Source organism: Chiloscyllium plagiosum, unplaced genomic scaffold (genome assembly GCF_037043375.1).
Source record: "Chiloscyllium plagiosum isolate Xiang-an unplaced genomic scaffold, Cpla_swu_hap1 HiC_scaffold_19, whole genome shotgun sequence".
NCBI lineage: Eukaryota > Metazoa > Chordata > Chondrichthyes > Orectolobiformes > Hemiscylliidae > Chiloscyllium > Chiloscyllium plagiosum.
Genome location: NW_028270157.1, coordinates 57078803 through 57092511, shown reverse-complemented (window position 1 = coordinate 57092511; position 13709 = coordinate 57078803). Strand labels below are relative to the sequence as shown.

At 40.7% G+C, this 13709-nt stretch overlaps 1 protein-coding gene across 1 annotated transcript in view; it reads right to left on the bottom strand.

Moving 5' to 3' along the window:
* The window catches only part of LOC122559532 (ADP-ribosylation factor-like protein 8B-A), a 94284-nt gene that overhangs the window by 35961 nt on the left and 44614 nt on the right, over positions 1–13709 (bottom strand). The window contains exons 3-4 of the mRNA XM_043709139.2: positions 11471–11544; positions 11241–11334 (exon numbers count right to left, since the gene is read on the bottom strand). Coding sequence (XP_043565074.1) covers positions 11241–11334; positions 11471–11544 — 168 coding nt within the window. The remainder of the gene's footprint in view (positions 1–11240; positions 11335–11470; positions 11545–13709) is intronic.

Sequence of the window (13709 nt, the reverse complement as noted above, 5' to 3'; positions counted from 1 at the left end):
GCCAAGTTGGAGTGTTGGATCTGGGATAAAGGTGGGGAGGAAGGGAGAGGAGGAAACTGGTGAAATCCATATTGATCCAGAGTGGTTAGAGGGTCCCAAGGCAGAAGATGAGGCGTTCTTCCTCCAGCCATCAGCTGGCTAGGATTTGGTGGTGGAGAAGGCCCAGGGTTTGCATATCCTTGGTGGAGTGGGAGGGAGAGTTGAAGTGGTCAGTCACAGGATGGTGAGGCAGCTTAGTTCCTGTGTCCCAGAGATGTTCCCTGAAACATTCTGCAAGTTGGCAGCCTGTCTCTGTAATGTAGAGGAGACCACATCAAGAACAATGGACACAGTAGCTGAGGTGTTTGGATGTGCAGGGAAATCTCTGTCGGATGTGCAAGGATCCTTTGGAGCCTTGATGGATAGGACGGGGAGGTGTGGGAGCAGGTTTTACACCTCTTACAGTGGCAAGGAAAGGTGCCGGGAGTGGAGGGTGGATTGGTGGGGTGCATGGACCTAACGAGAGATTAGATTACTTACAGTGTGGAAACAGGCCCTTCGGACCAACAAGTCCACACCGCTCCGCCGAAGCGCAACCCACCCAGACCCATTCCCCTACATTTACCCCTTCACCTAACACTACGGGCAATTTAGCATGGCCAATTCACCTAACCTGCACATTTTTTAGGCTTGTGGGAGGAAACCGGAGTACCCGGGAGGAAACCCACGCAGACACAGGGAGAATGTGCAAACTCCACACAGAGAGTCAGAGGGAATGGTATAAGCATTTTGCAGAGAGGGGTCGGGAGGGAAATATATCCTTGGTGGTGGGGTCTGACTGTAGGTGGCAGAAATGGCGAAGAATAATGAGTTGTATCTAGAGATTAGTAGCGTGGAAGAGGAGGACCGCGGGGATTCTAACCTTGTTGCGGTTCAAGGGCAGAGGTGCGGGAAGTGGAGGAGATGCACTGGAGGGCATTGTTGACCACATGGGAGGGGAAATTGCGTTCCATGAAATAGCAGACCATCTGGGAAGTTCTGGAGTGGAGTTGCTCCTCCTGGGAGCAGATATGGCAGAGATGGAAGAATTGGGAGTATGGGATAGTATTTTTACAGGGGTGGGAGGAGGTGTAGTCTAGGTAGTTGTGGGAGTTGGTGGGTTGGCGTTGAGCCGGTCACCAGAAATGGAGAAGAGATCCATGTCTAACCATGTACAGATCTTACCACCAAGCTGTCCTTTGAAGTGTGCAGACTGCAAGAATCTGAGCTGATGGCTGTTACTGAGGGAGAGGAAGTTTTTTTTTAAATCTCAATCACTGCCTACCTAGGGTTGCAATGTTTGAGTATTTGGAAGGAGGTGGCACAATGGTGGGCTGGTGCTGAGGGAAGCTGAGAAAAAGCAATAGGTGAATGTTTACATGGCTTGGAAAGGGTGGACGCTAGGAAATTGTTTCCATTAGGCGAGGAGACTAGGACCCATGGACACAGCCTTAGAATTAGAGGGGGTAAATTCAGAACAGAAATGCGGAGACATTTCTTCAACCAGAGAATGGTGGGCCTGTGGAATTCATTGCCGCAGAGTGCAGTGGAGGCTGGGACGCTAAATGTCTTCAAGACAGAGATTGATAATTTCTTGATGTCACAAGGAATTAAGGGCTACGGGGAGAATGAGGGTAAGTGGAGTTGAAATGCCTGTCAGCCATGATTGAATGGCGGAATGGACGCGATGGGCCGAATGGCCTTACTTCCATTCCTGTCTTATGGCCATATGGTTTACATTATCTGCAGCTTGTAAATCAGAAGACAATTTGCGGGATGAGGGGTGTGCAGTGGAAAGGGAGATGGGGAATTAGACAAGCAAAAACATTTGCAGAGCTAGACTGCTGGCATGCACACCTATAGCTATCTTCTCCCACTGCCTTCACAGGGCTTCCCATCTGCTATGGGTAGAGGGCTCCTCTCCTCCGATCAACTTCTCCCGAAACATGTACAGCATCGGAGAAATGTGGAAACATTCTATCTGCCTTTTTGCCCCATAATTCAGTCTTTTTCTTGCCCACGTCTCTTCTTCAAATCAGTTGCAGTTCCTTGCCAGATTGATTGCAATTCCACTGCACACTGGTTTTAGGTAGTGCAGGCAAGCTTGAAGTGGCTCTAGCAAATCTTGCTATCCCACCACCCTGCTGAGAAATGCAATTACTCACGAGTGTATTTAACACTGGCTACAAAAAGATAACATGTTAATGAGCGAACAAGACAAACATGCCTATATTACAAGTAACAGGTGTTGTTTAATTACATTCAGTGCCATCACATTTGAATTTGTTAAGCATCACAGCTAACAAAACCAATAAGTAAACAAATCACTATTTTATTTGCAAACTTTCACTTCAAGACATTTAGAAGTTTCAGTTCTCTGTCACTAAAGCTGAAGCTATATTTACTTGAACCAGCCTGGCAATGTGAAAATATAACTGATCTTTACAAGTTACCAGCAATCAGAAATATTTTTAAATTTCTTATGAATTTCAGCTTCTTATCATCTTGGCTACAAATGACTGTGGATTCTGGTGGACAGGCATGAGGAGCATCATATTGTAGAGATAGAAACAGGCCATTTAGCCAGTCAAGCCTGATTCACCATTCAATTAGATTACCTATCTCAATGTCACTATCCTGTCTTAGCTCTATATCCCTTAATGTCATTAGCGTCTTAGTCCTGTTCAATGATTGAGCTTCCACAGCCCTCTGGGGCACAAAAGTTCAAAGTTCCACCATCCCAAGAGTGAAGAAATTCCTCTTCATCTTAGTCTTAAACAGCCTTATCATGGTTTTAGACTCACCAGCCAAGGGACATATTATTCAAAGCCACACTGTGAGGATTTTGAGAATTTCACTGAAACCACCCCTCATTCTATGAAACTCAAAAATACAGATGTAGTCTCCTCAATTTCTTCCTAGACAAGTCCACCACCCCAGGGATTAATCTGATAAATTTCCACTGCACTCCTTCCATGGGCAAGAATACTCCTCCTTAGAAGAGTCCTAAATTCTGCAATACTCTGGTGGGGGGGGGGATATCACCAAGGCTCAGTACAATGGCAGTAAGATATCTTTATAGCTGTACGGAAAACCTCTTGCAATGAAGGCCCCTAAATTATTTGCCTCATATAGGTGCTGACTTTTTTTTTGCAAGTCATTAAACAAGGACACCCAGCATAGTTGGCATACCTGCACTTCCCAATCTCTCTCTGTTTAAGAAATATTCTCTATCTTTTTCTACTGCAGTGAATAACTTCACATTTATTCGCATTAAATTCCATCTCAAATGTTAAAACGTATCTAGTCTATGCCTTCTTGAAGCCTCTTTCCAATGTCCACACATTCCCACACTGTTTGGTGTCATCAACAAATATGGAAACATTATAATTGGTTTCCACATTCAAATCATTGAAAGAGATTACAAATAGTTGTGGACTAAGCATTGACCCTTGCGGTATCTCACTAGTAACAGCCTGCCAGCCCAAGAATGGTCAGTGAGTTCCTACTTTGTCAGTTAACCCATTCTTAATCCATATAATTTTCCCAGTTCTGTGCATTCTAAATTTATTTACTAACCCCTGGTATGGAATCTTAGTAAACACTTCTGACGGGTGTTTGAATATTTAACATTTATATTGAATTTTGTTTCAATTCAGTTTTAGCGGGAACATTAACAAGTTTACTTTTATAGATCTACGACAACCAAAAGTTAGGTTTAGAATGCTGGAGCCAGATCACCTGATTTAAAGAGCAGTACGCTCACAGTTCACAGAATGCTTATCTTTTATATTCATTCACAGGATGTGAGCTTCACTGGTTGGGCCTGCAGCATTTGTTACCCATCCCTAATTTCCCTCAAGATTATGGTGATGAGCTGTCTTCTTCAACCACTACAGTCCATGTGATATAGGTAAACCCACGGTGCCAATAGGAAGGGAGTTCCAACACTTTAACCCAGCCACAGTGAAGGAAGAGTAATTAAGCTCCAAGTCAGAATTGTGCGTGTCCTGCAGGTGGCAATACTCTCATTTGTCCGTCTACGTGACAGAGGTCACGGATTTGGAAGGTGTTGCTTAAGGAGCATTAGGGAGTTGCTGCAGTGCATCTAGTACAAAACAGATGTTTAGTGTTGACAGTATAAAGTACTGACACTGTGCATCGGAGTGAATGTTGAAGATGTTCAATCCTATCAACTGGTTACACAAGGTCATGTAACTTTTGGAAAGTGGGATTTAACACCTTTGAGACATGCTGACACAAGATATCTTTGCAATAAAAACTGGCCAGCAACAGCTTTTGATTAGTTAAGTTAACTTGTTAAAAGGACTGAAATAAGAGCGCCAGGATCTTCCAAAGCCGACAACCAAGGCAGATCTCTCTCTTTCTCTCTCCCTCCCCCTCCATGTGAGAGTGGAAGAAAAACAGTAAAAACAAATTTCTGAAGAGAAGTACTTTCAACTCAAGCAAAAAGCTAGGTCCAACTGACCAGCTACTGAATGGAGGATCACTGCAAACAGAAATTTTCCTTGCTAAAGACCAGACTGTAGCAAGCCGCCATATTCCAATCTTATAGTTTGGGTACTTAATCCACAAAATGTCTTCCTGTTTACCTATGGTTTTCACCCATGATATTTCTGTAAAGCTCCCTGTCTTGTATATCACATTTGTGAATTAATATCAGCATGTTTGATTTTAAAGTGACCTAGCTTATATTTCCTTAGAAGCAATTAATTTTGCCACTTTACAGGATACATTTGTTGTATTAAATAAGTTTGCTTTACTTATTTAATGATGAAACTTGGTGAGTTTTTTTTTTAAGATAGTGGTCTCTTTCAGTCGGAAATTAAATTGGTCATTTTCACATTTGTGATGACTCATCAAATCATGGGTCATGACTTGCGATCTTCCCATTAGGATCATGACGCTGGTTACTGTCTGTTTGCAAATCTCGATTTACCATGCAATTATGCTTTTAGTTGTTGATTATTATAATTTAAACTTGCATGCATTCATCTTTCATGGAGTAACTTTTGCAAAGGAAACCCCTAGCAAGATATGAGTAAAGGAGCACTCCTTATCAGAACCAGAAGAAAGGAAGTCCAAATAAGAGAGTAGCACAGTACTAATTCTTTTTAGATGCAGTCTTTTTACAGAGGTGGGTATGTGAAATACACTGCCAGCAGTGTTAGTAGAGTCAAGATACATGAGGGACATTTAAGCGACTCTTGGATAGGCGTATGGAAGTTAATACAATGAAGGGTGTGTAGGATAGTCTGATCTTAGTGTAGGATAAAAGGCTGGCACAACATTGAGGGCCGAAGGGCCTGTACTGTTCTATGTTCTATTAATTTCCACAATAAATTTTAAGAGTGTGGATGAAAACACTGTGCTAGAAAAATCTTCTCTTCAATCCTCCAGCAGTATAATGAACACTTTAAGAGTATTTTTCTTTTACAAACAGAAATTCAATCTCTAGCACCATCTAGATTACTGGATATCAGCTTTTCTCAGTTATGAGACATTATTAGGTCAAGTATTATCAACCAAAATGACTTACAGCCTATATCTTGTGGTAGCCCAGGAATTTAAATGGAAATCAGCTCCTAATAATTCTCCAGACACTCATTCTGAGAGTGAGCTTGAACTCCTTGACCAAAATGGCCTGTTGTGTTAAACATGCACTTCAGCATAAAACCTTATCTAATCACCTCAGAGTGCTTTTTAGTGCTGAAAATATTCAAGAAAAATCCTCATTCTTCCACAATTACATTGTTGCTGTGAGTTCTTGCTGCACACAAATCAGCTGCTGCGATTCTTCCATCTAACACTGACTTTAGCGGAGAACGTTTCATGCTTTACAAAGTGCTTGAACTTGCAAATGGTCATCATGTAGCACCAAGTTCTTTCTTTAAAACCATTACCGCATAGTTTAGCTGTGGTATTAGTCCCAGAGTTCTCATACATACAATAACCTGAGTATGTGCAGAATGTGAGACGCTACAAAGTGACGTTGTTATAGTACTCAGCTGGTGACCTGGGGAATCGTGATGATAAATTCCATCATCATTGTCGTGAAAGGGAACTCAATAACTTTGTGGGCTAGCACCAGGAAAAAAATGAGAGCATACTTCATGCTTACAGGGTCTGTCCTATTTTGACTTTCATACTCCACGGTTCACTCTTAATGTTCACAAAGAAGGAGGAATATGCCTTGACCCAGGGACTCATTCTGCAAACTCTGACAACAAGCAATAGATGTTTACAGCAAATCCAGCACTTGTGTTGGCCAATTTACAGAACTCAGAGGGTAGCAGTCAAAAAGACCTAACAAATAGCCATTTTCTACAGCAACCACCTTTACTTTCCCTAAATTATTATTAGGCCAAAATCATTAAAAGGACACTTTCACCTCTCAAATTGGTATAGATCTGAACCAGAGTCTTATGAGTTGAATGCAGAGTCAGGTAACTGCATCATACCAACTGCCCTAATAAGGCAATCCTGTCTGTATTGTATATTGGATGTCTACAGCTTTTAGAAATGTTTTAACATTCTTTATTGTGTGTGTGCACTAACTTTGGATTGTTATAAATCCATAAAACAATGCTCTATATCTTGCCGTCATATTAACTGTGAGGCTAATGACACTAATAATTAATTGTGCAGAAAGGCCACAGCAACTTTTGGCAAGACAGCTATCCAAATGTCACTGTCTGACGAATTACCATCTGCTGTTAGCTTCAGAAAAATGGCATATCACAATTAAAAAGTAGTGAAAGGTATAAATTTGCTGTATATGTGCAGCAAATACAAACTTAAGCTCACTACAGAGTGTTTGTTCCTGGCTAAGTACTCTTTCAAATCAACTTCCCAGGACTGAAAACCATTACAAGTATGGAATTTCATCCATTCAAATTAATTGTTGTTGCTCTTAAAAATGTATAAATTTCAAATTCATTTTGTTATACATATCCTTTACTTTTTTCTCTCTATTGTCATCCAATCCTTCTTTTATTGTTTATTTCTCTTTATGGATCTGATTTGGTATTGAATTTACTCACTCAAACGTGCACTTCCATGCACTATTATTTTCACAATCCTTCAATCTGATATTTAAGGAGTTACATGCTCTGTTGACTCAGGTCTTAGTTGTTTTCTCTCAGTATAACACTGGCAACTTGTACTTTCTAAAGTTTGGGAATAAATTAATTTAAAATCCTAAAAAGGTGCTAGGACTGGGACTGAAAGGTCTGTTTCCGTGCTGTACCTCTCAATGACCCGATGACTAAATTAAGCGGGAAAAAAAAAAAGAGGGGGAACCAAATGACGGTCTTCCACAACCCAAGAATGAATGTTTTTTTTTAAAAAAGGAAAAGAAAAAAAAAAGAGAAAAAGAAAGAAAGAAAAGAGAAAAAAAAAGAAAAAAAGAAAAAAGAAAAGTGTTATTAGATGCCCTGGCACAGAAAATTATGTCCCAAACTCTTTTCCTATTGACTAGCCAAATAAGCTATTGACTGAGGAGGAATGGCATGGAGAGCCACAATAGCGATTTAGTCATACTGTTGTTTTAAGCTTTCTGTTTGGTCATACCTGGGGTTATCTTTTTTTTTCCTTCCTAACAGTTGAATTCAGTTTAAAATTGTAGCTTTTGTCAACATAATGTTTGATTTTGAGCAACTACACACCTCACCACCCTGCCCTGGTATTTCAGGGTTTGTAGAGAAGAGCACTATCTCAGACTCTGTTCAACAACCTAAACAAAGTGCAAACAGACAAAATAGGAGCAGTGATGGACCATTCAGCCCCTGACTGTGATCCACCATTCAATAATCATGGCTGGTTTGTTTGTGTTTTTGTATACATTACCAAGCACCTCCAATTAGCTTTCATTCTCTTTGTCTAGTGAGAAGCCTTTGGTCTTCAAAATATTCAATATTTCATCATCTCTGAGATAGAGTGGTCTAAAGTTGCACAACCCTCTGAAAGAAAAAAAGTTCTCCATGTTTGTGTCCTAGAAGGACAACCCCTAATTTTTTAAAAAAAAAAAAGCTCCCTCATTCTGGACTCATCCACAAGAGGAAACGTGCTCTCACATACACATTGTCAAGGCAATTTAGGATCTTATATTTATTCATTCCATTTGCATTTCATTGTAATTGATTATTAAATTCCCATTCTTACTCACTTACTGTTTGCCTTTTTAAGTAGAAACTTTGCAGAAACTAGTTACTCATTTTTACATTACTAGCTAGCTTCTTGTCAGAAGCTAAATTTCTTCTTTCTGATCAACTGTTCAGTTATTCTCTGCCATTCTTTGTATTTTGTCCAATCATCTGATCTTCCACTCATTTGTGAAGTTTTACGTATTTGGCTTAGTTAACCAAGAATGGTGGGTCCTCCCTTTAGAAATTCTTTTTATGATAATATACTTATTCTGAGCATTCCTTCAGTGCCTGCCACTGTGCCTCAATTGTTGGAATATAGATTGCCAGTTCACTTCAGCCAGCGCAGTTTTCATATCCACAAGTGGCTCTGAATTAGGTTTAAAATACCAGTCCTAGATTCAATCCTCTCCTTTTCAAACAAATGTAAAACTCAAATCAGATTGTGGTCAGTGCTACCTCTGGGTGCCTTTACTCGGTAGTCATTCATTTATCCTGTCACATTACACAATACCAAGTCTGATATATAAAATACGCTGCTCTAAGAAACTAATTCAAAAGCATTCAATGAACTCCTCATCCAGGCTACTACTGTAAATCTGATATTTCCAGTTAGCGTGCAGATAAAAAAGTTACATGTGCTTATTGGTATCCTTTATTACAAGCAATCAATATTTCTTACTGTATACTTTGTACTACATTCTGGTTATTGATTCGGTGGTGTTGGGGGGGTGGGGTGGGGGTGAGGGTTTGCTGGAGACCACTCCACCATGTGACTTCTTTCCTCTACCATTTCTCAAGTCCACCCAAACTGATTCTTTATCCTGTTCTCTTGAACCAAGGTTATCTCCAACTTCTGCACAAATTCCATTCTTGGTTAACAGTTCTACCCCTCACCTTCAACTAGCTTTCCAGTTTTCTTGAATCATATAACCCTCAGTCTTCAAGTCTCAATCCTTGCATCCTGTGTCAGGTCTCTACAATTGTTATCAGATCCTATTTTATTGCTTCAATGTGTTAACAAAGGCAAAAGTAAATGAATTGTTACTTTTGTAGCATTTGGTGCATGCCAGCAACTATTGTTCATCCCTAATTGCCAATGAGAAAGTGCTAGCGATCAATTGATTTCAGTGGTGTAGGTACTCCAACAATGCTAATAGAAGGGAAATTCCAGCTTTTGATCCAATGACAGGAAAGGAATAATGATATATTTCCAAGTCAAGATAGTAGGTGGCTTGAAGACTAATTTGCAGGCAATGGTGTTTCCATGTATTTGATGCTCTTACCCTTCTAGATAAAAGTGGTTGTGGAATTGGAAACTAATGTCATGAATTTTGCAATATATCTTATAGATGATATATGATGCTCCAAAAGCTACTATATTTATATGACAAGCCCAGTTTAATTTCTGGTCAATGGTAACCCCATATATGTTGATACCAGGGATTCAGCAATAGCAATTCAATGGTCAACAGGTAGATTTACTCTTATTGGATCTGATCATTGCCTGGAACTTTTGTGACACAAAATGTTACTTGATACTTCTCATCTTAAGGCTGGATATTGTCCAAACACAGCAAGGACTGGACATGTACTGATTCAGTATCTGAGTGGTGAATTGTGCAATTATCTCAACTTCTGACATTATGACGAAGGAAAGACTGCAGACAAAACAACTGAAAATAGTTGTGCCAAGGACAAAACACTGAGGAACTACTGCAGAGATGTCATATAACTAGACTGATTGATTTCCAACAACCACAACCATCCTCCTTTGTGCTAGGTATGACTCCAACCAGTTGAAAGCTTTCTCCCAATTCCTATGATTCCAGTTTTGCTGGGGCTCCTTGATGCCACACTCGGTCAAATGTGGTGTTGATGTCAAAAGCAGTCACTCTGATCTCACCTCCATGTTTTTTATCCATGTTTGAACAAGGCTGTAATGAGGCCATGACCCTGAATGGCCCAAATGGAAGCCAAGCAGAATGCCAGTGAGCAGGTTATTGTGAAGTAAATGCTGGTTGATTGCACAGTTGATGATTCCTTGTATCGGTTTACTGTTGATTGAGAGTTGACTGATGAGACAATAACTCGGTAGTTTAGATTTGCCCTGATTTCTTTAGATACCTGGGCAATTTTCCACATTGTCAGGCAGATACCATAATTGTAGCTGTACTGGAACAGCTTTTTAAGGGGAATAGCAAGGACAAATCTTCAGTACTATCGCTGGAATATTATCAGGGGCCCACGGCCTTTACAGAGTCTAGTGCATCTCCCATTTCTTGATATCTTATGGAGGGAATCGAATTGGCTAAAGACTGGCATCTGTGATGATAGGGACCATAGAGAGAGGCCAAGGTGGAAAACCCACTCAGCATTTCACACTGAAGACTGTTGCAAATGCTTCAGCCTTATCTTTTACACTGAAGATGGGTGTTTGTGGAGTGTCCTCCTCCATTAAGTAACTCAATCATCTGCCATCATTCATGCAATCCCATGGATCTGCAGCCCATGTCCTTCAAGATAGTAAAGGTCATAGGTTCGGAAGCTTCTATTATTTAGTCCTTGTATTTATATTGATTAGCGTGAATCTCTTGATTAACTGGTACAGTCCAGCTCGTATTCATTCTGGTTAATAAAATGTTTGCTGTATAACATGTTAACATTGTAGTTTTGTGCTCTATTTATGTGTAAGAGTCTGACTCCATTTTAAAAATGGCACTGGGGACACAACTGAAAGATGAAGCTCATTGTTTTGTGCCACATGTCAAAACTGGCATCCCGCAATTCTCAAGAGCACTTTCATCCAAAACACAGTTGCTCTCAAGCAAGACACCAGTGGAGGTTGTATTGCTTGAATTATTTTTTAAAAAAACTGAGTTGGAAGGATGCACAAAAAAAACATTTTGCTTTAAAAAGGGCATTGGCAGATAGAAAATACAAATTCCATAGTTAAATGCAAAGGGTGTAGAAAACTTAAGAATAAGATTGTCCTATTTGAATATGTAGGCACTTTGCAAGACAACTTGAACACAAGGATTAAGAAGTTAGACTTACTGGAATTCCTTGCAACTGTGGTTTATCTAATAAGTTGTGAAGTTCATTCTTTGAAGCTTCAATCTTTTCAAAGTCTGCAGCGTCCACCATGTAGCTAAAAGAAAGACAAACAGTTGAACCACGAAAATAACTCAAATAAAAGGAATGGAGTTAGTTGGCAGGAGGAAGGAAAGTAAGACATGTGACATTCAAACTAGTGGAAAGATCACAACTTATCATTGAAAACTTACACAATAGCATTAACTCCTCTGCAGTAACGCTCCCACATGCTTCGGAATCTTGGCTGTCCACCAATATCCCAGATCTGTCAGGAAAACACACAGATTTGTGCAGCACTTCATTAAACAGAATACAAATTGTATTTATAAGTGGACAGTAAAGTTTACTGAGACTTAATCCAGTTTACTGTCTGAGAAAGGGACACACTAGCACACAAGAAGTTCAGTCAAGATTAGAATACCTTGGTTGACAGTGTCATAACCTGTTGTGGTTCTGTTCGCCGAGCTGGAAGTTTTTGTTGCAAACGTTTCGTCCCCTGGCTAGGCGACATCATCAGTGCTTGGGAGCCTCCTGCGAAGCGCTTCTTTGATGTTTCCTCCGGTGTTTATAGTGGTCTGTCCCTGCCGCTTCCGGTTGTCAGTTTCAGCTGTCCGCTGTAGTGGTTGGTATATTGGGTCCAGGTCGATGTGTTTGTTGATGGAGTTTGTGGATGAATGCCATGCCTCTAGGAATTCCCTGGCTGTTCTGTCTGGCTTGCCCTATGATAGTAGTGCTGTCCCAGTCGAATTCATGTTGCTTGTTGTCTGCGTGTGTGGCTACTAAAGGATAGCTGGTCATGTCGTTTCGTGGCTAGTTGATGTTCATGGATGCGGATTGTTAGCTGTCTTCCTGTTTGTCCTATATAGTGTTTAGTGCAGTCCTTGCATGGTATTTTGTACACTACATTCGTCTTGCTCATGTTGGGTATCGGGTCCTTCGTTCTGGTGAGTTGTTGTCTGAGCGTGGCTGTTGGTTTGTATGCCGTTATGAGTCCTAGGGGTCGTAGTAGTCTGGCAGTCAGTTCCGAGATGCTCCTGATGTGGCTAGTCCTTTTGGTTGTGGTATGTCCTCGTTCCGTGGTCTTTCTCTTAGGCATCTGCTGATGCCACACTACCATACATCAGAAGCATCTCGGAACTGACTGCCAGACTACTGCGACCCCGAGGACTCATAACGGCACACAAACCAACAGCCACGCTCAGACAACAACTCACCAGAACGAAGGACCCGATACCCAACATGAGCAAGACGAATGTAGTGTACAAAATACCATGCAAGGACTGCACTAAACACTATATAGGACAAACAGGAAGACAGCTAACAATCCGCATCCATGAACATCAACTAGCCACGAAACGACACGACCAGCTATCCTTAGTAGCCACACACGCAGACAACAAGCAACATGAATTCGACTGGGACAACACTACTATCATAGGGCAAGCCAGACAGAGAACAGCCAGGGAATTCCTAGAGGCATGGCATTCATCCACAAACTCCATCAACAAACACGTCGACCTGGACCCAATATACCAACCACTACAGCGGACAGCTGAAACTGACAACCGGAAGCGGCAGGGACAGACCACTATAAACATCGGAGGAAACATCAAAGAAGCGCTTCGCAGGAGGCTCCCAAGCACTGATGATGTCGCCTAGCCAGGGGACGAAACGTTTGCAACAAAAACTTCCAGCTCGGCGAACAGAACCACAACAACGAGCACCCGAGCTACAAATCTTCGCACAAACTTTGAAGTGTCATAACCTAAATATTTCAGGCAGCTGAGGCAGACAGTAAGGTGGATTAAGTTAAAGGTATTCCACATGAGGCAGTAAACCCAGGGATAGTCAAGATATAAGTGAGGCCACAAAAGGGATTTGAAAAGGTAGAAAAACAGAAAACATGTGAAAAGACAATTCAAAAGACAACCGTAATTAATCAAACGGATTTTGTTAGTTTTATTACATGAAATGCCAACCTAAGGTGATTAATCCTGGAATGTTTCCCTTTTCTCTGTGCATCCTCTCTTTCTCTCAAACACAATCATTTCTACACCAATTTCTTTACCTTTTCCCTACACCTGTTTTCTTCTATTTATCCATTTCCTCACTATGAATTCTTCTCACAATGAGTCTCAGAATATTCGTTTCCTAATAAAGTTTTGTGCGTACCGAATGTCTCCTTCTTTCATTAAATATGTACCTGCTCATTGTAAATGGTAGCCAATGAGAATACATGTTTTACTACTTACCTCAATCATCCGGTCTTCTCAGTTCTAGTGGAGAAGACTACTTTTCTTGAATCTCTCATTGCTAAAGTCTTAGTCCCCAATATTATATTCACAAAGATAATAGAATCAGAGAAATGTCGGAGACCCAAAATGTTCATATATCAAGTTGTAAGTTTGCTTGCTGAGTTAGTAATTTGTT